The 25,823-nt window shown below is 40.9% G+C and overlaps 1 protein-coding gene across 1 annotated transcript in view; it reads right to left on the bottom strand.

Annotated features, from left to right (window-relative positions):
- otog (otogelin) overlaps positions 1-23,542 on the bottom strand; it is an 86,340-nt gene extending 62,798 nt beyond the window's left edge. The window contains exons 1-16 of the mRNA XM_078258779.1: positions 23,467-23,542; positions 23,072-23,129; positions 22,265-22,322; positions 20,200-20,305; positions 17,477-17,578; positions 16,269-16,426; positions 13,983-14,104; positions 13,045-13,253; positions 11,552-11,682; positions 11,332-11,438; positions 10,154-10,263; positions 8,593-8,718; positions 8,254-8,362; positions 7,789-7,835; positions 6,124-6,269; positions 2,526-2,658 (exon numbers count right to left, since the gene is read on the bottom strand). Of these exons, the coding sequence (XP_078114905.1) occupies positions 2,526-2,658; positions 6,124-6,269; positions 7,789-7,835; positions 8,254-8,362; positions 8,593-8,718; positions 10,154-10,263; positions 11,332-11,438; positions 11,552-11,682; positions 13,045-13,253; positions 13,983-14,104; positions 16,269-16,426; positions 17,477-17,578; positions 20,200-20,305; positions 22,265-22,322; positions 23,072-23,129; positions 23,467-23,542 (1,798 nt within the window). The remainder of the gene's footprint in view (positions 1-2,525; positions 2,659-6,123; positions 6,270-7,788; positions 7,836-8,253; positions 8,363-8,592; positions 8,719-10,153; positions 10,264-11,331; positions 11,439-11,551; positions 11,683-13,044; positions 13,254-13,982; positions 14,105-16,268; positions 16,427-17,476; positions 17,579-20,199; positions 20,306-22,264; positions 22,323-23,071; positions 23,130-23,466) is intronic.
- Between the last annotated feature and the right edge of the window lie 2,281 nt (positions 23,543-25,823).

Here is a 25,823-nt window from a genome sequence, read left to right as displayed (position 1 = left end):
TTTTCCACGCGTTAATTGACGCACACGTATTTTGTGATTGTGGCCTCAGGCGGCTCCGTAGTTTGGGAAATCAGGAAGCGATGCAGCAGTAACATTGTTGATGGCTCACAGAAAAAGATAAAGATAAAGAAATGGATAAAGAAAAGGGTTGTTTGAATGGCACGTTTAGTTTCAAAGCCCTTCCAGATAGTTCTCTCCACAAGACTAAAGTTATTTGCATGTACTGTCGATGTGAATAGAGTTACCACCGGAGTACGTTGAGTCTCAAATACCACTTGAATATTAAAACTTTTCCAGAACCCAAACTGATGTCCTTAAATTTCTTGTTTTGTGCAACCAAATGCCCAAACCCCAAACATATCTAACTATCTTACTAAACTTAGCACAAAAAGTAATGAAATTTGTGTTTGATAGATTATTTCTCTGTGGTAACAATGCTTTTTGGCAATAAATCTTATACCGTTGGAAAGCCTGTTTAGTTCCCTTTCAGATGGTGCCCCATTTGTAAGGAACATGCATTTGTGGGATGAGCAGCAGCGCTGAGTATGTGGGTTGCGCCCATGAAAAATTTGCCAAATCTTCTCTGCCAATGCCAAACAGCTTATTCTGCCATTGACTCGTTTGGTGTTTGGTGGATTGGATGATTGAAGTTTGAAGAAACAAGACATATTGGCAATTTAACAATGTATTCATTTCACAAACAGGAGCCTCAGTAGCGTGTGGAAGAACCATACACAGCCACAACAGCCTGGCACCTCCTCCTCATGCTGGTCACCAGCCTGGGCACACACTGCTGTGGGATGGCATCCCATTCTTCAACCAGCATCTGACGCAAGTCAGCCTACGTAACCACGTTGGCTTGAGGTAGTCTCTGATAAACCCCGCCCTGTGGGGGGAAACGAGGCTTGTCATCATTGGAGGCAATCTCAATGCAGAGAGATATAGAGATGAGATTCTGCAACCAGTGGCAATCCCGTATCTCCACAGTCTAGGACCGAACTCTATCCTCCAAGATGACAACGCTGGCCCCCACAGGGCGGGGTTTATCAGAGACTACCTCCAGAATGGGGGAGTGGAGAGGATGAAATGGCCTGCCAGCAGTCCTGACCTCAACCCCATTGAACACTTGTGGGATCAGCTTAGGCGTGTTGTTCGTGCCAGAGTGACCAACACTGCTGGTTGAAGAATGGGATGCCATCCCACAGCAGTGTGTGCCCAGGCTGGTGACCAGCATGAGGAGGAGGTGCCAGGCTGTTGAGGCTGTGTATGGTTCTTCCACACGCTACTGAGGCTCCTGTTTGTGAAATGAATAAATTGTTAAATTGCCAATATGTCTTGTTTCTTCAATCATCCAATCCACCAAACACCAAAGGAGTCAATGGCAGAATAAGCTGTTTGGCATTGGCAGAGAAGATTTGGCAAATTTTTCATGGGCGCAACCCACATACTCAGCGCTGCTGCTCATCCCACAAATGCATGTTCCTTACAAATGGGGCACCATCTGAAAGGGAACTAAACAGGCTTTCCATGGTAAAATGTATTGCCAAAAAGCATTGTTACCACAGAGAAATAATCTATCAAACACAAATTTCCTTACTTTTTGTGCTACGTTTTATGATACAAAACAAAGAAATCATCAGTACTGTAAATGTTTTGCATTTTTGCTTGATAAGTGAAAAATGAGTACTCTGTCAGAACGTGTTTGTAACAGAACATAATGTTATGGTTTTGGTGTTTTGTCTTGTCTTATTGTAGTCTGTTTTCTTGTCATTTTTGTAGCCTGGTTTTCTGTCATGTCTTGTTTCCTTCTGTTGTGTGACTATTGGTCTTGTTTTATGTTCTGTTTCCTGTTTTATTTTGATAGTCTGTTCTCTGTCTTGTCTTGTCTAGTTTTACTCTCTGTGTTTTCCCGCTCTTGTGATTGCCTGATGTTTTCCACCTGTTTCCCAGCCCTTTTGTCACCTGCCTCTTGTTACCTCGTTACCCTCTGTATTTAGTCTTTGTGTTCCCCTTGTTCTGTGTCAGATCATTGTATGTGTTTGTTTAGGTCGTGTTTCTCTGTGTCAGCTATTCTCTGGACTCCCTTGGTTATTTTTTTGTGTTTTGGTTTAATAAATCCTCAACTTCAACATTCTCCTGCCTGCCTGCCTGCTCTCTGCCTATGGGTCCTCAACTTCCTGGAACTTAACACATAAAGTGTTCTAAGTATTGTTTCTATCCCTTAATGTACCAAAATATCAGATCATTCTCACACAGTTCATCACAAAACACACTGAAGGCTGTTGACTCCATCAACAGAATGCCACAGTCATGAAAACACTGGGGTGAAAAGGGAGTAATACTCAGAGGGAAGGCATTTTGTGCAACACAATGCAAGCGCTAAACCCAGTAAAGTATTGGGAAAATGTACATTCAATAGCACAGCTGTCATTCAATCCGTCTCTGCCGTGACCCGCAGAGTGCTGAAAGAAGTCTGGCGCTGGATGTGAACAATGTTGGAAGGTGATAAAAGGTGAGAAGGTTACCGTCAGAATATGGCAGGGAGATGCGGTACTGTCCGGCCATGAAGACCTCCCCGACGTGACTCAGTGTAATCTCCATTCTTGGATCCTCGTCAATAACCAGGTTAACTGATTGGAAGCAGGCCCCATCCAAATTCTGCAATTGAGACAAGATGGCTTGATAATGCATGCTGGCATTCTCCCAAACCACAGCAGCAATTCAGATACACAACAGGACACACAATGAGAGTGAAATAATGAGAAGGAAGGAAGAGAGAGAGAGAGAGAGAGAGAGAGAGAGAGAGAGGGAAATTAAAAGCTTTTGTACTCTTAAAACACCCACAAGTGTTTTTATTTGTTGCGGTGGAGCTAAAGTACTCAAATCCTTAAATATGTAGTCTCGCTTTGCCAGACCATCCACACGCTGCAGAGCGGGGGAGGGTCTGGCTAGTCCACAAAGCATTACAGGATGGGAAAAAAACGAGCTCTGGTTTATTGGCATTTCTTTAAACCAATCACAATCACCATGGGCGGTGCTAAGCACCGGACGGAGCTGCTGCAAAATAGTCGTGCGAGAGAAAACTCCGATTGGACAGATAGTCTAGCTAGCTGCCTGGATTTACCCTGCAGAGATCTGAGGAGCAGTTAACCATAGTCCTCAGAAATCAGCCGGAGTTTAAAATTCCAACAAAAAAACAAAGAGGAAGAAAACAAAAATCGGCGAAAATACATGGAATTTGGAATTTCCTGCGGCTGGAGCAATCCCGGAATTGGAACGTCGAGGATATAGACTATTAAATATGTAACAAAAAAAGTAATATATATTTAAGCTGATGAAAAGTGTAAAAAGTGCCCCACTAGCGGCCCCTAGAGGCTGCAATGTGCATTACAACCCACAACACAAAACTGTGATTTTGCACTTTACTTGTGATGATTCTTAAGGTGTGTTCAGACGGAAACCGTTTGTTTATTCGCCGTTAACAGCCAATTTAGTGTACCAACTGTACAGACGTTAGCTCGCTAGCTAGCAACGGTGCGAGTGTGTCTGTTTGTGTTAAAGCTGTAGTGTGTAGTTTCTGTCGCCCCCATGGGGAATTCTAAGGAATGACAACAACACTGTCGGTGCTTCCACATGACGCAAGCCTTCGGTGATCGCGCACCACCCCCACCCCTCCTCCACACAGTTGCTAGTAGCGTTTATCCCGTCAAATCAAGGAGGACAATAAGGATTAAGAAACATGATGGACTCTTCAGAAGAGGTAGTTATCTTGTAGTTTTTACGTCCTATTCGTGTCCAAAGCTGACCGCTGCCGTTGTCCTATCTCAGCGGGCTGCTGCGCGTGAAAGTCGCCAGACACCATTTCTTAAACATAGCCATACTGAGAAATACAGAGAGAGTTCTGTGGAGCTGGTAGGCTTAATTGGCTTTGTATCAACTCATTTGGCAATGGCTTGAATGTAACAGACATTCATTAAATTAAAGGTGCAGTAGGTAAGACTTACAAAACTAGCTTTCTGTCATATTTGCTGAAACTGACCCTATGTTCCAGTAGAACTACATGAAGCAGGTCATTAAAAATAATCCAGCTCCTCTGGCACCACCTACAGCTTGTAGTGTGATTTGCAAAAATCCACAGCTCCCTGTTCAGATGCTCCAATCAGGGCCAGGGGGGGGGTGTCTAACTGCGTGTCAATCACTGCTCATGCACACGCATTAATTCTCCCTTGTGGGGGGGAGGGGCTTAGGAGACCGTTTTGGGCTTTAGCAGAAAGGGGGGAGAGACTGAGAAGTTGTCGATGTTCAAATTTTTTTGGCTAAGTCCTGGATCTTTGCAATCCTACCTACGGCACCTTTAAAATAGTCGCTTAATATAGTTTTAAGCTGACCCTCTAACTGAACACAGAATTCAGCAGAACCTCTGGTGTTATTTCCTTCCAGTCCGTCTTTTTCCCTCTTGCTTCTGTACAATGTGACGGAGATTCATGAAGCCCTGGAATACGCACAAAGCTTTTGCTCAAGTTGAAATATTTTCAACTCACACAGTCATTGATTTGTACCACCGCAGGCGAATTGGCGTCCACTCAAATCTTTCCATAGATCCATCCAAGTATTTGGGCGCCACCATTACCCTTAGCCAGGCTAATAATGAAAGTCTTTGAGTGGTGCAAGAGGAGAGACCACGAGGTCATTTAGAGCTATGTGTTCAATGAACTGTACCCATTAGATTTGAATATTTCTTGTGTACGTCGTGTGACGTTATACTTGCTGCAAAACCTCTTGCAGGGCGTTCAGACAGTAAAAACACAAGGGGTTGTGTTGATGTGGGCATGTTGTTTCAGATACTAGTGAGACGATGAAATATGACCCAGGACGTCCAAGTTTGAATAACGGATCCACAAGTTTGAAAACACTGTGTAGCCATTTATAAACTATGAGACGGTCAAGCAGTCATTTTCTCTTTCGTCACAACGAAGTGAAACAAGTGATCCATTAAAAAATATTGATTATAGCCACTTTAGGGTGATCTAATCCTTTTCATAACTTAGTAGTTTTAGTTGCCTAAATTTAAGCAACTTATAAAATGAGCATTTGACTCAGGAACAGTCATGTGGGGAAGTAATTTTGGAGGACAGTGACAAAGAGTATGGATACAAAAACTGTTTTCCAATCTGTCCAGCAGTAACAACTGATAGACATTGCCATCATTAGGCCAACCATTATGAGAGCAAAACATTTTTTTTAAAAGTGCATGATCAACGCATGAGTGTATTGTACATTTTACATTTAAAACTGTACTTAAGTACATCACTTCAGTAAAAGTGCGACGAGTTGCTCTGTCGCTCTGATGTTTTTAAAGTAAGGAAGCCTGCGCGTCGCTGACAGTAAGCGATCTGCCTCTATGAATCGTCTCTTTCATAAGTGGCAGAGTCTCATAGCCAAAAGGTTTTAGCAACCCCCCCACCACCCCCTCCTCCTTTTACTCTTCCCATCATTCACCTCCTGTTTTCGCATAACCTTCTCTCTGTCCAAGTCTCCCACCCCATCCAGTGCCTCTCTTCACCTCCCTCCTCACTACAAAGCCGTCCACAGCTCTGTCAGTCAGGCCAGATAAGGTAATCCTGTTCAGTTGGCTGTTAGAGGTCTCGGGCCTCGGCTCTGATGAGTGGGACATCTTATATCTCGCCTCCTCCCCTCCATCGCCCCCTGTTTGCCGAGCAGCTCAAAGGCTGCTGGGAAACTGAAGGCTTGGAGAGAGGGGAGAGGAGAAGAAGCTCTCAGTCTATTGTTGCTTTTCGTGTTCATTATCTGCCCTGTTTAGATCGACGACGCTTCCTCAAGGCTTTCATTTCTCTAAGTCACAGCAAGGCTCTTGAACAAAAATGAGCTGGACTCAGCAGGGATTATTGAGCACTTAAGTTATGATATGATCTACATGACAGACAAATTGCATAAACCTGTAAGCCGAGACAGCAGAACACTCGCAGAGGCTGATTGTGGAGGTGGAGTTGTGGGAGAGTTTTCCAAGATGTAGAAACGTTTGTTTCAAAAGCATAGAAAGAAAAAAAAGAAGGGAATTATTTTTGAGATAAATATAAACAATTCAGATTAAACATAACTCACGGCTCCACAGGGGGCATTCTGGACGGTGACTGTGAACTTCCCAGAGTTGCGACTTTTGGCGAGGACATACTGACATGTTGCAGGGAAGGTGTAGATCCGCCCGTCAAAGGATTGAAAATACATATCGCCAGTCACCGAGCACTCCCCTGTAGAGAGAGAGTGAAACAGTTTTCACTGGCACCTCTCTTGCTACCTCTCCAGCTACCAGTCCACCTCCATATTTCGGTCCGTACGGGGAATTGAAGCAGCAACCCTTCAGGTCCCAATCCAACTCCCTACGGAGTACTGCCACCCTAATTTAATCATTCATCTGAGGAAACTTTTAACGTAGAACCACTGTCTGGTAGTCACAGGGCAGATACCTTGCTCAATGGCACTTTCCATGATCTCTACTTAGAAAGCTTCATCTTTCCTTGGCCCATAACTAGGGAACTTTCTCTATTCTTGTTGCCTTAATGAGATGCCTTCTCCTTTCTTGCCTTGGTTCCTTTTTCCTTATTTGTCAGTATGAATTTTCTTTTTTCTTTTCCAAAACTAGGAAGCCTCATTCCTTTCTCTTGAAATAGGAAGCTTCGGTACAACTTCATCCTTCATTGACCCCTACCTCGGAAGCATGCTACAGTTGGTCCTTGCACCAGATTAAGGAGCCTTTTTCTTCCTGGCCACCCGAGTAGGAAACTATCACTTTCATCACCTTGTTATGATGTTTTCTCTTTCCTCCTTTTTGGTTCCTATCTAGGAAAGGTCCGCCATCCTAACCCTTTCTTATAAGTCCTTTTTCCTCCCAAACTAGAAGCCTTCTCCTTCCTTTCCCTTCTCCTAACTAAGAAACGTTTCCTTGCACCATATCTAGGGACTATAATCTCCCTGACTGCAAAAGTAGGAGACATTTCATTTTCTTGTCTTTTGCTACAATGGTTCTTCCTTTCTTGTTCCCTAACTAAGATGCCATTTTACTTTTTCTTCCCAAATTTGGAAGCTTTCTTCTTCCTTTCTCTTGAACACGGAAGCTTTGGCCTGCCTTGCTCTTTTACTTCCTGATGTATTGCTCTCAAAAACTAGAAAGCCTCATCTTTCATTGCCTTGAAGCATCCTCTGACCTTGCACCATATTTCTTCTTTGTCCTTGCCCTTTGTTATGATGCTTTCTTCTTCCTTCTTTCTTGCTCCATAACTAGGGAAGATCTGCCTTCCGTACGTTTATTACGACTCTTGTTCCGATTTTTCCTTTTTTCCTCCCTAACTAAACAGGATACTCCTTCCTTTCTTTCTCACGAACTAGGAAGATTTCCTTGCACCATATCTAGGGACTTTCTTCTCCTTGACTAACAAAGAAGGAGACAAAGTAGGTTCTTCCTTTCTTGTTTCCTAACTGAGATGCCATCTTCCTTGCCTTGTTCCCTTACTATGATGTTTCCTTTTCCTTACACCCTTACAACCTTCCTTTCTTCCAACCGCAAGCTAGGAATATTCCTTTTTTCTTGCTTCCTAATTAGAGATGTCTACGTAGAATATACGTATAAGCTTGAAGAAAAGATAACTTGTCTTTTTTTTAGCATCTTTGGGCTGTAATAAAATGATCACCTACCATCAGCATTGAATTTGAATGTGACCTGCAGCACAGTTTGAGTTTAAATTCAACCACCCACAGAGGGAAGGCACAAACCTGGGCAGCTGTAGTCGGTGCAGTTCCACACTCCACCCACGCATGTGCTGAAACAGAAAGCAGAGACGTCCACAGGTGGGGAACATGAAAGCCTGAGCTAATCGGCAGGATCACTGATAGAAACTGGACACACTGAGCCCAGGTGGTCAGATCTGAGAAGATTAAAAGGACTGTATGGAGTCTGCAGGACAATAACCCGTTTTTTTTTTTTTTTAATACATGATGATGACATGTAATGCAACATGGTCTCACATGTGTCCATCTAGGCTTCATTTAAGATCCAAAGGGAGTGAATTAAGGTTATTAGGGAAAAAGGAGATATCAGAGGTCATTTAAATACTATAAAAAGCATTAAGCTGGTTCTCCTTGCACACAGTTTTATGGGATAATAGAACACTAATTGAACAGGTGAATCAAAGATGTTATCCAGTTACTTCCAGACCAGAGAGGTTAAACACTGCTCACCAGTTGTTGCATTCCTCCTGCAGTGTCTGTCCAGACGGATAAAACATGCCGTGGTACTCGCAGGGACAGTCAGAGGGTGTCACACAGCCTCCGTCCTCGTAGATCAGACCTGAGGAGAGACAACAGTGGAGAACGATAGATAAGAGACACTGAAGATTACTGCTGTTTTTGTCTCATGTGTATAAAAGATGAGTAATTGGATGCAAAAGAAAAGTGATGAACAATTAGGAGGAAATGTAGTTTGTGACAAGACAGAAACTGTAATAAAAGGATTTGCAGGAAATCTTTTTAGGGGAAATAGACACTACAATATATACTACATACTGAATAAAAACTCACCATCAGGACAGTAGCATCCATCCAGGCAGGCCAGCTTGCTGTCTATGCATGTTCGCTCCAGGTTGCAGGACGCAGGGCAGCAGCTGATGCATTCCCTGTACTTTAGACCAAGGGGACACTGCTTCGCTGGTCGCAAAAATGAAGCACAACAAAATATGTCAAAAACTTTCCGTTGAAAAGACTGGGGGTTCTCCATGAAGCGGACAAATCAGACAAGCAGTGGGCAGCTTTAACAGATAACTTGCAGCGTCTGGAGATAACACTACAACCTACAGCCTTAAAACTTGTTTTACAGTTGAATAAAAACCTCTGTTCCACTAGCTACCTTCTTTCTGCTGCAAGTTAACGGTTCTTTAGCTAACCTTAAGTGAGCTACGACAATGCAAACATCTGATTTCTACATGGGATGTGATTACATTTTGACAATTTTACGCAGAATATAAATGTTAAAATGTGTGTTTTTCAGTTTAATTTTAAGGCCCATCTATAAGTTAACACTGCTGCAGTTATGCCGCGTTCTATTTACCTCGGAACTCGGAAGCCGGAGCTGGGAATGACGTCATACCCGAGTTGAATGCGTTCTATTTAAAAGTCGGATTTTCATTGTTTTCATTAGCGCTAGCCCGGTTAGCTATTGTTAGCAATACCAGTTGATAACAACGCATTACGCGTTTTTTTGTGCATGCAAACAGTGTAACATGTCCACAGATAGAAGTTGAACATGCCTGTGTGAACGACTGATTTAGTGACGCAAAAAGACAGAATAGCTTATAACTTTATGTTACTGCAGCTTTTCACAACTGTTGATACAGGGGGCAGCCATGTTGGATTTTGAACTCGGGCTACTGCGAGGTTGTACGAGTTCCAAGCTCGTAAATCCGAGGTCAGGGGGCGTGTTTACGACCTTGACCTCGTTAAAACCGAGTTGCGAGGTAAATAGAACGCGGCATTAATCTTAGCCACAGTTAGCTAACGGTTCTTTAGCTAGCTAACGTATGTTAGGTATCTACACGTATCTGACCGATATAAATTATTGTAGTGGGCAGTAATTATATTTTTTATATTGAATGGACTAACATGTAAGAATTGGGGTTATTTTCACAGTTTTATGTTTATGTGCTGTGCCTTTTTAAAGCCACTGTTCCACTAGCTAGCTACCTTCAACTGCTTTAGCTTATGTTTATTTAGCTAGCTAATGTAGCTAGCTACATCAGGTAGGCTGGGGCAGTGTGATCCATATAGCTACATTTCTTCAGTGGGAAAGGTGATTAAATATTGACAATTTTTATATTAAAGAGACTAAAAATGTAAGGAATTGTGTTATTTTCACCATTTAATTTGATGTCCTGTGCCTATAAATTTGTTAGCTAGCCATTGTATTCTATTTTAATATGAGTATCCTCTACACTGGATAATGTTATTTCAGCCAAACAATACACCAGCTGAATTCCCTGATCTGCACACCATCAACCTACGAAAAGTTCACTGCATTCACCAAAGAAAAATGCAGCTTTTACGGTCCTCTGTGGCACACAGTTTAAAACACCTGGAAAAAACGTACCACATTGAGGAATGTGCTGCCTCCAGTCGTGCAGTGGGTGGTCAGCGTGGGCACAGGCCCGGGCGTACTCGCTCAACACCTGGCATACCACATCACCGTTGGGACCCGACCTTCAACAGAGAAACAGACAGAGAAGGACTCTTTGAAAGGAGCCAAGAGAGGTGTGGCCAAAGGATCCAGGTACGCTTAACTAATCAGACTGTGTGCAGCTCAAACAAATAACTACCCACCAACTGTTATAGTTAATAAATGAGTAAATCTAACTAGGCTTTAAATTGGAAGCTGTAGTATAGCTGAAGTTTGTTGTGGCTGTATCAATCATCTGATAAGGTACATTTGTGTCCAAACACGGTAAACAGTTTTGTCTTTATCTCCAGTCTCTGTTCCACATTACTATGAGTTAACAGTAACAGACTGCCATGAATTATGTTACTTACAGAAGGAAGATCAGACCTGAACAACCAAAAGACACAAGGAAGCTGAGTGGGATCATTTTAAACCAGACAGTAACAAAAAGGGCTTCTATGTGGACACTGTAATGTAAAAATCCAAGAAATCTCAGAACACACCTCAAGTGGCTACACAAAGAAGAATGATGGCCAATACCACATACATAACATAACTGCAGCTGGAATTGAAGATTTTCAAAATACCAACTGCAGTATGTTATTTATGTTAAAAAAGATAAAAATGGGCTATGCTGCTCCAAGCCAATGTCCCCAGTTCTGATCACAGGGTAGTGTACATTGCTGTCTCCCATGGTGCATTTTAAAATACTGCTAGGATGCACCAAAGTCAGAAATGTTCAAATCCTGCACCTAGAGGCTTTAAAAACTCACATGGAAATTGTCCGACAAGTAGATAACTCAACTGATGATAAAAATGAAATGCAGAAATAGTCAGTAAATTGAAAACGTGTGACTAAAATAACCTTGGGATTTAGACCTACAGTATGGGGTGGCCTGAGAAGTATGAGTACCATTCATTCTGCAATTACTGCAAGACAAATGAATGACAGTCATCCATTGTACAGCTTCTTGCACTACTGAATAAATGTTGCCTCTATCTGTTAAGTGTCCCGTCCCCCCCAGGATTTTGGTGACACCCTGACGTTTCATCAAGGGCCACCATCAGGACGAAAAGATCTGAATGGGCAGATCTGAATCTGGTGCACTTACATGCAGAGGTCGTTGGAGCAGCTGGCCATGTAGGACAGTGGGCTGACAAAGTCGTGGCAGCTCTGAAATGGCGGATCCAGCAGCATAGCACACACCTCTTCCACTTTCTGCAGCCACAAAACACACAAAGACAGTTTTTTGTTTTTTTTAACTCAGAACATATAAGCATAAACATTTGTCTGCAGCAAGGAAGCCTACACTTTTTTATTTGACATCTCACCAGCAGGACATGAGCTTCGACTGCAGCACAGGGTGAAGAGAAGCCAGAGAGCACCATGGGACATCGGGCCTCGTGTGGCTCCGTCTCCACCCAGCTATTCCCGAACATTTGTATTTCATGAGTCAGCACGCCTGGGAAAGACAGAAATAATGATTTCTTTTTTAAAGGCCTGGTTCTGCTGAAATGAAGTGAGGAGATCACAATTAAATTGCGTATACTTTTCATCACAGCTGACTACTGTGAACATTTGCTTGTAAAGACTTAAGTGATACATTTATCTGACAGCTTTAGATATTTGACATACAAAACATATGTACATTTATAAAATATGACAACAATACATCATGATTTGGATGTAAAATATATTAAACTACCAAACAGTATATAAAACGTTTCAGGTCAGCTCCCCCTCGACCGAAATACAACAGTAAAATGTTAATTACACATGAATGCATCAGCAATATTAACACGATGTAATAGAGATTTAAGAACCAAATTCTACTTCACAGAATCAATGTTTCCTTATTGTCTGTCTTCTGCTTTTGATTTGCCCATAACTGTAATGGATAATCTTGCCACATCGAAGGTAGTCAATATCATAATATCGTAATGAGTATAAAGCTTATGCTTTTTAAAATGATGAACAGTTAAGTATACATCATTTGTTTTGACAGAGCTAAAACAAAGCCACATGGTCCTATTGTTCTGCTTCCTGTTTGATTCCAAATATTATACGTTTATTTCTGTCATCGTCGCAAGGGCTTAACTTTAGGGTTCAACATTGAGGGGGTTGAGATTGTCTATTAAATAAAGCGACGAAAAACTCGAAAAAAAACTCGAAATAAATGTTGAAAAACCAACAAAAGCCTTGAAAAAATTATCAAAAAAAGCGACAAATGTGGGGGGGGACGTAAAGGGGGTAAAAACACAGCAGAGCCCGTCTTTTCAGGACTAATTTACTCAAGTCGGTAAAGTAGCCTCTAATGAGCAGATTTCTTATAGAAGTACTGACAGGTGGTACAAATACATGGAAAAATCGGGAAAAATATATGGTATATCTTTGGGTGAAAGGGTTAATCCCGGCTTGTGTTGGTAGCAAATTGGCCTTATATGTTACTTGGAAAATCTGGCATACTATAACTAAAGACTTGTTGGCCCATTTTGGCATTTTTTTTTCATTGATTTAATTTACTGTATTTATCATCTTTCATTTTTTCTTCTTTTTTTTTTGTAAAGAGTCGCTTGATGTTTTTGTCAGTACTGTGTTAAAAAAAACTTAGAAAACTGTCGGACGGGACATTTTTATACTTTAATATTTAAATTTTAATTTAATATTTTTCTGCTTATACTTATACATTAAATGTACTTAAGTAAAAGATCTGAATACTTTTTCCAACACCGGATACTGAAATGCTGTAATGAACTAAATTTAGCCCAATTATCACCCTGACATCTAGACCGCAAATAACTGCTTACAGACAAAATGACTGTACCATAACTGGTCTTCAGGTCGTCCTGGACGTCTGCGTTGAAGTTCCCACACAGGCCGCAGGTTCGGCCCACAAACTCGGGGCTGAGTTTGATGTAGACAGAGCCGCTGTGTCCCTCCCAGGCCAGCGTGAAGCCGTGTTGCTGCGTCACCAGAACATACTGAGAGATCTGCTCCAGCTGCAGGTCGTGGATGTGATTAGGCAGCTGCAAACTAAACACAGAGACAGTGAATACACCGCGAATTCAGACACAGTCCTCCCTTTTATATGACGCTCACACTGACTGATATACGGCGTTAATCTTTCTACAGATTTATACATATAAAATATAAAATTTAAATATACAAATACACTTTTAGAGCACATTTCATTCATGTCAAATAAAGCATATAAGGAGCAAGCAGCCTTAGACAAATAAGAGAAATAAATAATAAATCCCAATATTAGTCCATGGGCCAGACCAGATATCAGTACCATCTGAGTGGGCAAACTTTACCAATACGAAATAGTTTATAGGGTCAGTCTGAGTAAATTAATATATGATAGACTTTCCACAGGAGCAGCTTTTCATATTTTTGGGACATTTTGTTATTTTCCCCTATTAGCACCTTTGCATAATTTCCAAAAACCACACAAACTGCCAATATCATATTAAAAGTGATGCAATCTTAAACCTAAGGCAACTAAGATACCTATAAAGGTTGTTTGTTCATCATATCAAAATATAGCCTAGGGATGTATAGCAATTTAAAAATCACAACTAGAATGGTACCGATACGTTAAGTTAAGTTTTGGGTCTTGGCCCATGGAATATATATATAAGCAGAAATATATATGTATGTATATAAGGAATTCCTAAAACAGAGAAAGCGGAAATAGACACATAAATATGTATTTGGTATATGAAGATGTTCAGTTGTGTCTTGTGCTACACTGCTGACCTTTGGCCCTTGAACGTCACGTTGGTGGCGTGCAGCCGAACCTCCCCGTCCCACGGGAGGAAGAGGCTGACAGATCGTTGGCAGGTGTAAGGGGCAGAGCTGCAGCCCGGGTCATTGTGGACCTGCAAACAGCAAGATGCAACGTGGAAATAATATGATAATAATAATAATAATAATGTGCATTTTAAGAGTGAATGCAGATTCATTTCAGTACATCATGAAGATTAACTTGGAGAAGTAATAGCCATCATAGTAAGTGACATATGCGTGCAGCTTCCTCCACATTGAAGCCACTTGATGCAGTTTATCACTGCCCTAAGATTTATATCTGTATATTTAACTAACTTGCTGAATTTTAAATTGTATCACTATGGCACTCGCACTAGTGACTCCTTGGTCGTAAATATTCCATTTGTTAGGACAGACTTAGGCAAATCTGCATTTGAATATTATGCACCATATAAATGGAATAGCCTGCAGTTTCTAATCAAATTGAACAGCCTAATTCCATTTAATCACTTTAAATGTCTTCTTTATGAAGCCATGTATAGTGAATGCACATGTGCATTTTGAGTTTAACATTCTGTAACTTCTGTGTTTTATGTGTGTACTGTGTACTGCAACTGTCTAGTGTATATTAATTGCTATGTTCAGTGGTCTTGTTCGGTGGTATGTGTTATAATTTTGTATGGCATGTAATCAGGGCGTCATTGGAAATGAGAGCTTGCTCTCAATTGACCTTCCCTGAATAAATAAAGGTGATTTATATATATATATATATATATATATATATATATATATATATATATATATTAATACTGGTCAAAAGTTTGGGGTCACTTATTAATTTCCATTCCACTCCATTACAGACAGAATACCAGCTGATCTGAGTGGGTGGCTGATCTTTAATGCAATATCTACATTGCCCATCACCAGCAACCATTCATCCAATGTTCCAAAGGCACATTCTGTTTACTAATCTGATATCATTTTAAAAGGCTAACTGAGAAAACATTGGGGAACAATTTTGCAATTATGTAAGCACATAATGTAATCTAAAAACTGCTGCCCTGGTTAAAAAAAACAATGCAACTGATCTGAGATCTGACAGTAGGTGGCTGAACAGCAACTTTTTTATGTGCAAGAAAACATTCACTTCGCGGTCAGAGAATTGGTCCGATCAATCGTTATGGATACTGATTGTTCTTCAGTTTTGGAGTTAAAGAGAGTTATGTTGACGGAGAGTTTTATTTTGATCATGCCATTCTTTGGACTTCAAATAGACCAGCAGATAATAGACCATTTACAGTACAGCACAAATGAACAAACAATGAACAATTTAAGCCCCAGCTCTAAAAGACTGGTTCAAACGCTGAAACTTGACCCTGAAAGTAACACGCATTCTTGAGCAAAGTGTGGGTTTGTCAAAGAAAATGTCATCTCCTTCTAACATATTCTTGGATTTGCAGCAATGCAGCTACAGTATATATTCTTTTTGTTGATGAGATGCTGCTTATCATAAATACCGGTATTAATATACAATCAATAATCATAATGTGTTTGGATCTTTTCGTGTTCCCTGTTCGGTTTGGTTTTCCCATACACAGATATACTGTATCTGCTGCCTTTTCAGGGGAACAAAGTCCCGGTCTGTTGCAGATGCTTTCAAGGCATAGTGGATAATTGCAGTATTTAATGGTAATTGACTCTAATAACCAGATAGCTTTCACTAGTCTTCAGAGCAAATCTTCTCCTCAGGCTGAGACTGAACCTCAGGAGTCAGAAAGGAGAGTGTGTTTTAGAGCAGGACGCCACCGAGTCCAAACTTTCCTCGAATGGAAGCAGGTGTCGAACCAGAACCTTCTGGGCAGCTTCTTATCGGGAGGATTTATTTTGTTCTGTTGAGTCTGAACTAGTCTATATCGACGACGTTTCACAAATTCCACCGGATGTCCCTAATTTTGGCCGGATGTCCTGTCACCTTCCTCTTTCTTTGCGTTGGCATTTAAAACTCCGGTGGATTTCTGAGGACTATGGTTAACTGCTCCTCAGATCTCTGCAGGGTAAATCCAGACAGCTAGCTAGACTATCTGTCCAATCTGAGTTTTCTGTTGCACGACTAAAACAACTTTTGAACGTACACACAAGACGATTGTGATTGGTTTAAAGAAATGCCAATAAACCAGAGCACGTTTCTCTCCCATCAATGCTGTGTGGACTCGCCAGACTCTCCTCCGCGGCGCTGTGGAGGAAGGTCTGGCAACGAGAGACTAAATCTGAACTAACCTGGACGACGACGCTGGCCTGGGTGGTTTCCTCGCAGTCCTTCAGCAGAGTGTACGTGCATCGCCCGGGGAAATGGTAGTAGAGGCCGTCAAAGGTCTCAAAGTTGTACTGACCCCACGACCGACACGTCATCTCCCTCTCAAAGCCAGGATTCGGAACTGGGCGGATGATTAGAGGGACAAAAGAAATGATTATACCCTTCACTTAAGTTCAGTCTGAAGACACGCTCATTTTTCTTACACACAGGAGTCATGTCACTTATATGAATGAATATATGTCTTAACAAATCATTTAGTTCCATGCATCTTTCAAAATGCTTCATTAATACATTATAGCCATTAAGGGGCAGAAGAAAACACTGAAAAGCTTTAAATATTAAAGCAGAAATATTGATTAATACAGCTTTTTCTGCCAATGGTTCTCAGTGTCTTGAGACAACGTTGTCGAAAAACTTGGGAAAAAAACTCGAAAAAAATCTCGAAAAACCAATCGACCGAAAATCGACCAAAATCACTTGTTAATAAGAATGAGATATTTATAGTGTCAAATATACGTTTGCGGTTGAGCAGTGATGAAAGGACTCAGGTTAGCAAAACCACGGGTGTATAAATACTCTGTTACAAGAAAAAAAAGTCCTGCATTCAAAATCTTACTTGAATGAAAGTACAAAAGTATTAGCATCAAAATATACTTAAAGTACCAAAATTAAAAGTACTCATTATGCACAATGGCCCATTTCAGGATAATATACATTATTTAAGTGGATGTGTTCATCACTTGTTGTAATGTTGCAGCTGGTAAAGATGGAGATCATTTTAATTACTCCATATACTGCTGAGTAGCTTAATCTGTAATAATATATCATTATTTATTAGTTAATTCATATTTTGTATTAATAATCAGAATGTCTTTAGTTTAAAGGAACAATCAAAATGAACAACTCTACTTTTTTTTTTTTTTATTTGGCCTCATTATAAGTCATAAAAGAGCTAAATGTGTTTCGCACAAACCACACACACTGTTCATATTTGCAGTATGCCAAAATGAAATAAACTAAAAAGACTTAATAGTAATTCATTTTATATAGTTTAATCACCACCATATAATGTTGTGAAAATAAGCCTTCATTCTGTAGTTCGTATAATGTTATAATGGTTGATGATGATTGTTGTTCTCATTTCAAACATTTATATACTCCAATGGTTTACCTGTCTGACATCTGTGTCCAGTGGCCTGATACAAGCTGCAGTCACACGACTCCGGCTGAACGCACTGTCCTCCGTTCAGACATGGAAACACACATGGCTCTGCTGACAGAAAACAAACAATTACACACAAGACACTTTGTTGTCTTTGGAAGCATACAACGAAATTACGTTTGGTAACTTTTCAGTGCAAATCAGCAGCAATAAGGAACAAGGTAAACACACGATAAGAAACAAGAGAGCAAGATTAAAACAACATAATAACAGGGTATTGCATAATAAGCTAGGTGTGTATAATAAAGTGTTGGAGTGCTTTAGCAGCAGCTAAGAGGGGGTGGGGGGGTGGGGGTTGCTGCTCATCTAACTCAGAACAGTGATGTTGGTGTTTCACTACAAATTTCACCTGAATCTTACCTGGCTCAACATTATTACAAAAAAAAAAAAAAAAAAAAACAGTAAAATTTATTAAAAGTGTGACGGATTTCTGGTTTCTAATCATGTAGTATTTCACAGGTAAACAGTAAGGAAGAATAGACAGGATCATACATCTATAGAGCAGAAATACTGTATGTTTCTTTCAACCGCCGCTAAATTGTCTCTGTATATCCACGCTAAGAACCACGGAAACAGACGACAAACTATGCGTATCTGCAGGCCTCGGCTTTAAGGAGAAGTCGCCATCTGTCAGCACTCATGGAGTTGCGGGGCCCCAACAAATGTTCCAGTCACTGAACGCACCACCAAACACCAAATGATGGCTCCTCATCCTGCAGTAACACCATCTGCTCGGTGGACTTACAGCTGTCTGTTCAGCCAGCCACGTCCCACGCAAGTAGGTACCATACAGGGGTTTGTTGGGGGCGGGGGGGGGGTCTATTTTCCTTTTGCTCACACGGCGATGGGGAAGTAAAACAGAAGGGTCACTTGTTGATCTGTTTAAAGCCACATTACACAACTTGGCGACAAAAAAAATGGCATCCGGAGGTTTGAAATATGTGGACCTCTTTAGCCAGAACACCTGTCAGGTCTGCAACAGATAAAACTGATGATGTTGTGAGTGTCTCAGGACACAGGACTCCTTCACCTGTTAATGTTTATTGCAGCCCAATCACCCATTACGTTAGTATGACATGATTCTGCAACACACAATTTATGCCAAATATTCAGTGCTAATGTAGGTAATAGTGTGCAGCTTATGTGGCATGTTGACAAGTAAAGGTGTCATATTGTTAGACCAGTGGAGAATCATATCTCAGATCAACAATTAATACTTTTTTCTACTTTGCCATCAAGAGCTAGATGAGAGATCAATATCACTCTCATCTGTCAACGTCTGTGTGCTAGGTCTGAAGCTGGCTATTAGCTTAGCTTAGCATAACTAAGGAAGTGTTTCTTGGTGACCAGCAGGAACAGGCGCAGTTGTTTTTACTGTTATTTTTTACATTTCAGTTGGTAATCAGATTAAACAAATTGAACAGTTTTAGATATGTTGGTATATGTTTCTATCTTTGGACCTGGTTTCAGTCTTTAAATTAAGCTAAGCTAATAGCTCCACAGACATGAGAGTGATATCTTTCTGTCCATCTAACTCCCAGCAAGAAAGCGAATAAGCATATTTCTCAAAATGTCAAACTATTCTGTTAAAGCCACATGTGTAGGGTTTAAAAATGTCAGACATTGGTGTCCTCAAATTGAAGTTTCATAAGGGACAGTAAAACCAATACCTCCTCCCCACAGATCTAAAGTGGGCGCTAAATTACGAATCCTATGGAGAATACATGACATGCCCTACTCTGCCTCTGATTGGCTAATACGTCAAACATGATACTTTACAAACATACCTTGAATCCTACGAATCGATGACCTTAGGGCTTCCTTCGCCTGCCTGGCAAGCAGTGAAATGTTAACTGGACGCTCTTCTCCGCTGACTGTGTTTCCTGGTGAACCAGATGGTGATTGGTTTGATGGTACTGAGCTGGTCAGGGATTGGTTGTGGGATGTTAAGCTGGATGATATGTGCTGTGATGTTTTCAAGCTGTTTATGGATTGATTAGCTGCTATCAAAGGGGTTGGTGATTGATTGGAAGACGTTGCAGTGAGTGATGATTGGCTTGATGTTTTTGAGCCATTTGTTGATTGGCTCAATGGTGTTTGGATGTTTAATGATTGGCTAGGTTCGGTAGTACTGCCTGCTGAATGGTCAGATAAGGTCTTGGCTGGTGCATTGATGTCTGGTGATTGGCTGGCTAGCACTGTGTTGGTTGGTGATTGGCTGGATTTTGCTTTGCTGGTTGGTGACTGGCTAGGTTGTGCCTTCTTTGTTGGTGTTTGGCTAGCTTTTGTTGTACTGCCTAATGCCTTTCTGACTGATGCTGTGCTAGTTGGTGATTGGCTAGCTGGTACTGTTTTTGTTGGTGATTGGCTGGTTTGTGTTGTGCTGCCTGGTAATTGGCTGGTTTGTGTTGAGTTGCCTAGTGATTGGCTGGGTGATACTGTAGTGGTTGGTGATTGGCTGGTTTGTGTTGTGGTGCCTGATGATTGGCTGGCTGATGTTGTGCTGGTTGGTGATTGGCTGGTTTGTGTTGTGGTGGTTGGTGGTTCGCTGGCTGATGCTGTGCTAGCTGGGGTTTTGCTGGTTTGTGTTGTGGTGGTTGGTGATTGGCTGGTTGGTGCTGTGGTTGCAGATGATTGATCAGAGCTGAGGGTCCATGAGAAGGTTGGTGTACTTTCCCTGCTTGAGGACGTCAGGTTGGACGCAGCGGTCTGGCTGACCAGTGAATGACTGGAGGAAGACGTGTTGGTTTCTAACGCAGCAGCTGCTGGCTGGAGGTCCTTCAAGGAGAGAAACTGTATCAACAGGTATTTCGTGCAACAGTTGCAACCATTCAGTCATTCAGCCATAACCTGATCCTACCTAACAATGTTTCAGAGCCTCTTCCAACCAAATATATTAAAATCTCATCATTTTCATATTGGGCATTGGCACTGTTTGGCAAAGAAAGCAAGGGCCCAATTTCCGCCATGTCCTCGCAACACAGTCTGATTCTTTTAATTAATTCCAAAAGTTTAATATAAAATCAAGCAAATCCGAAAAACAAGCTCAGCTCTCGGGTGACGGATTAATAAAGATTTGATTAAAGTGTAAGACACCCAAAGCTTTTACAATTCTATGTTTTGTTGGGGCACAAATTCCTCCCAGAATTACGCTGGTTGTTGCCAAACCAGAGTCCGGACTGGTGAGGATAGAGCCAAGGCAGCGCTGGGAAAAGAAGAGACTTGAGAGAAAAGAGCTGTCATCCACCCTTCATTAACGACTCCTCTGTGACTTCCAACCCAGCTTTCCCATCCCACTCTCTCCTCCAGCAGCCACCACCTCTCCCCCTTGTTGTTGTCTCCCCCATTTTGGATGATTTTTGTTGTATGAGATATGCAGTGAGAGGTTTATCAAGTAGTTTACTAAAGCTAAAATGTACGGGGGGGGGCACTGAGTATCTGGAATATGTTGGCGTGAAAATGATCAGATTTTGGCATTAAAAAACTATCATATCTTGGCGGTCAGATATTGAACAGAAAATACACAGTGAAAAAAAATACTGGCAATCAGAAACCATCAGTCAAACATTGTTTGTACGCTTCGAGCCTCAACGGATACCTGAGCTCTCAAACTAAGGCTTTCATCTGAAAGAGCACAAACAAAGAGTGAAAAGTAGGGGGGCATGGGGGGTGTGTAACAATGAATTATTAATCACTGATTAGTTTCAGAAGATATTGATACTGAGCAGGTCAAACATCTGTCTGTCTATCTATCTATCTATCTATCTATCTATCTATCTATCTATCTATCTGTCTAAAAGATAGATCAGCTCTCTAAACCTGTGACCTGTGCTACTAATTGCTTTGTTCGTTTACTAACCCCCCATAGTTTGGACCGGATTCTCATGCCTGTCTGAGCCAAAGGGAAGCCGGACAAAAGCAGCGACCACATTCAGGCTGATGGAGGCTCCGATAGCGAAAGAGCGAGACAACAGACCGGCTACTGTATATTCCTGCTGGGACTCCCTAACATGTCTGTTTCTGAGTAACAAATGTCACTGTGGAGCAGTTTAACTTTTGCGCGCTGAAGTGCGCATCAGTAGGGAACAATACGGTGCATTTTCAGTTCATCTCTTTACGTGTCACCTTCAGTGTCAGCCTGATCTTAAGTGTACTTTGGACTTTTCTTTGTGCAGAAATACATGTATTTTAAAGACACTTAACGTGTATTTTTGTTCGGCTGTTTGGACTCAACCAGCGCAAATTCTTGATGAAATGAAAATAACTCTGAAATACCACAATACAACCACAAAAAATACTGTCAGTGACAAGACATTTTTGGTATTGAATTCAAATCAGTTTTTAGTCATCTTTAAACTAATGGCTGCCACTTTTTTAAATCTATGATACAAAAATGCTGACAATCGGAATTTATAACTAGACCATCCCACATAAAAATCGAGTGTTTATTTATATATTTACATCCTTGCGTATATTTAAATTGTATAATTTACTCCTATGCATACATTGTCTGTGAATCTATCTTCTGTAAGCAAGTAGAGAAAATATTGGCAGTTTATTCTGGAGCGCTGTGTATAAATGATTGGGATGAAAGCCCTTCAAGGTGACGGTTTGTTCTTGTCTTTTCTTGGGCCCTGTGTTTTGGTGTGAGCGTTGCAGATTTTTCCGTGATCTCTGGCTGTGTGTTTGCCGCCTGAAGCAGCTCCATCAGCATCAATGATCAATGCGGCTGCCTACCTGCCCTCCCTGGGAAGCGGTGTCCCATTTCTGCTGCTTTATCCTGCTGCTCCCGCTGCTGGGACAGAAAGAACAAGGAGAGGTTTGTTCCCGCTGCAGTTTTCCCCCTGACACCACAAACCCACCACCAACCGGGAACCAATCAAACCACCAAAAAACCAAACAATCCAAGAAAAAAAAAAAAAAACTACCAATCAATCAATCAATCAAACAAACACAGCCTGCTCCACAAAATACTACTGACAAAGGGCTACCTAAAAGTTTAACTAGGGCTGCAACAAGTCAATTTCTTCTGTGGATCGTTTTCTCAATCAATTTATTGATCGGTTGGTCCATAAAATGGCAAAACTTGGTGAAAAATGCTCCTCGCGAATCCCACGTTCACATATTTAGTTATATTTAGTGAGAGGATATTCAATATACTATCAGAGATGACTCACATTTAGAAATAATCAAGTCTTCGTTCACTTTACTTTCATAGAGGACTAAAAAAAACGCATTTGAGAAGCAAACAACCAATGAATTTCTGCCAATTTTGCCAGCTAAGAAATCACTTCAACGAGGAATTGATTATCAGAATAGTTTCCGATTAATGTTCCGTCATCGACTAATTGATGAATCGGCCAATGATTTCAGCCCTAGCTCCAACAATAACATGCTTCAGATATTTTATTATTACTTTAAATTAGTATCAATTATAAATTATGGGAATAACATTTTTTTTTGTACAATATATATATATGTGTGTGCTATAATGCACCAAACTAAAAAACTAAAATATTAAGTAACTATAAATATATGACTCACTTATTAAATTCATTCCAGTTAGAAAGGTTCACTCTCTCAACACCCCAGGACAGATGCGCTGAAATCAAGGAAAAGAAATAGTTGAATAAAATAAATAATAATTGAGAAAGTCAGTGCGACTCCAATAAAATGAGAGTAAAAAGTTAACTCAACTGAACAGTTAATCCAGATTAAGACAAGTGACAACAGTTTGGACACTGCTGAGCTGCTTAAAGCACACGTGGGAAGTCAATTCCATTTCCTAATGTATTATAAACACTCTTATAACAAGAACTGGAAAAACAAACACATTTGGGAGTTTGTTCTGCATGTTCCCCCTTTCATTCAGAAATCACACTCCATCGCATGTGCTGCGTAAAACCCGCAGCTCACAGTCGCGTGCCTGGATGACTCACCTTGATAAATTAGGATAAAATACAAAGATAATGAGCGAAAAAGCCTTTTCCAGCTACGTCTTAAATAGGGATCCATTCGTGTTTCGCGGATCCGCAGTCAGTCGGGTTTGGACAGCATCACCTGGTGAAAACCCTCCGGCTGGACTCCCGCTGCTCCCTGCGCTGCTCCATCCGGATCATCCCCGAGCGACCAGCCGCGCGCCTCAAGAACCGCTGCACCTGCTCATTAGCATAAAATATGCGCAGGTGAGCGCGCAGGTGGGCGGGGCCGAGCCGCGGAGCCAAACACATGCATGGGAGCTCTCTGTCTGCTGTGGAGGGGATGATCTGAACCTGCCGAAAACACTTCTTTCTGCAGATTCGGTTTCATTTGACATGATTCACAATTCAATTCAATATATATATATATATATATATATATATATATGTTTTTATATGTGTTATATATGTTACATAATATAACTATAACTAACAAAACACCAAACCCAGTGAGAGGCCTTGTATCCACCAGTTTGCTATTATAAGTCTAAATCAAACCTTTATGATAACATAATGCTCCCACCCAAGGGTGTTACTTTGGTTTGAGAATGAGGGGGGGGGGGAGGTCTGGGTGTCCTCTGGCAAAAAAAAAACAACTTTAAGTTTAAAAGTTTAGGGACTATGGTGATACAAAATCCAGGAAGTAATTAAGTTGATCATAGTCTATATCCACGACGTTCCACTTCCAGGATTGCTCCGTCGCCAGCGGAATTTCCGACGGATTTCGCTCATTTAGGCCGGATGTCCGTTGCCTTCCGTTTTCTTTGTGTTGGCATTTTAACCTCCAGTGGATTTCTGAGGACTATGGTTAACTGCTCCTCAGATCTCTGCAGGGTAAATCCAGACAGCTAGCTAGACTATCTGTCCAATCGGAGTTTTCTGTTGCACGACTAAAACAACTTTTGAACGTACACACGTTCCACCAAAACAAGTTCCTCCCAGAGGCTATTTTGCAGAGGCAACGTTGCTCCGTACGGTGCTTAGCGCCGATTGTGATTGGTTTAAAGAAATGCCAATAAACCAGAGCATGTTTTTCTCCCATCCCGGAATACTGTGTGGACTAGCCAGACCCTCCTCCGCAGCGCTGTGGAGGAAGGTCTGGCAATGCGAGACTAGGTTGATCATAATGATAAATTCTTCAAGAAAGAATAGTACTAAACTATATATAAGAAGAATATGTCTTACTTTCTTTATTGTGTAAAATAGGGTCCGATCACAGAGAATTATAAATATCACACAAATTTGAAAGTGTGTGTGTGGGGGGGCAAATTGGACTGTCCCCTGTGGAAATTACGCCCTACCTCCCACAAGCCATCTGCGACACTGACTTTCTCCCCACATCAAAATCCCGTCTAAAAACCTACCTCTTTAAACTGGATAGTCTGTTGTGTTGTTCATTGCTTTGTAGTTATGTGTGGTCTTCTTTGTGCATCGGTTTTTATCTTTTACTATGTGTATATGTAAGGTGTCCTTGAGTATCAAAAAAGGCGCCCGTGAATAAAATGTATTATTATTATAAAATATACACCCCGGGTTGTGTTTATAGCACCACCAGACAGGTTTAACTAGATTTACAAAGAACAAGAGCCATGTGAACAGTGCCCCTTTGTGGTCCACAGTCAGTGGAGCATCACAGCAGCCCGTGGAGGGAATGGAAATGATCATGCAAAATGAAAATGTGTTTAAAAAAATAAGCTGCAGGGTAAAAAAAAATGATTTCTGTAACTTATTCCTGAGCAGAATATCTGGTTCAGAAGTGGTGAATAAATGATAATTTGTAAAAAAAATAAATAAATAAAATGTATTAAGTCTAATACAAACACTCACTCACTAAAACTCACTCTGGACTCACCTTGCATCTTTTAATTGTCTGATGCATTACTGCACCATACAATTTTACAGTATACTTGCATTTATTTTTGCCTCATTTGCATGTCCACCTCACCAGGTGAGCTAAGCTGCTGTGACGGTATAATTCCCAGCTGAGATTAATAGTGCAGTACAATAGTAAGTACAGCATCTACAAGTACGGTGCATTTGCATGACATTAGAAAGGAAATTGAGCTGAATAAAAAACAAACAATCTACAATGCAGGAAAATAATTGACAGATTTGAACTACAGTTATTAAAAAAAAAGACTTAATTATGGACTTAATTATGACTTTTCCTCTACTGTCACCTGAAAGCTAAAAATATCAACTCTTCATGCAGACAGACTGTATGTGGAATTTGTTCAGTGATAAACTTGATGACCTCTCAATAAATCTTTTCGATTTTTTAAAATCTTTTTAGTCCCAGTTCATATGTTGTTTATTAA

This window comes from Sander vitreus, chromosome 1 (assembly GCF_031162955.1).
Source record: "Sander vitreus isolate 19-12246 chromosome 1, sanVit1, whole genome shotgun sequence".
NCBI lineage: Eukaryota > Metazoa > Chordata > Actinopteri > Perciformes > Percidae > Sander > Sander vitreus.
The sequence above is the reverse complement of the archived record's forward strand: the minus strand, read 5'-3'. Positions and strand labels throughout refer to the sequence as shown.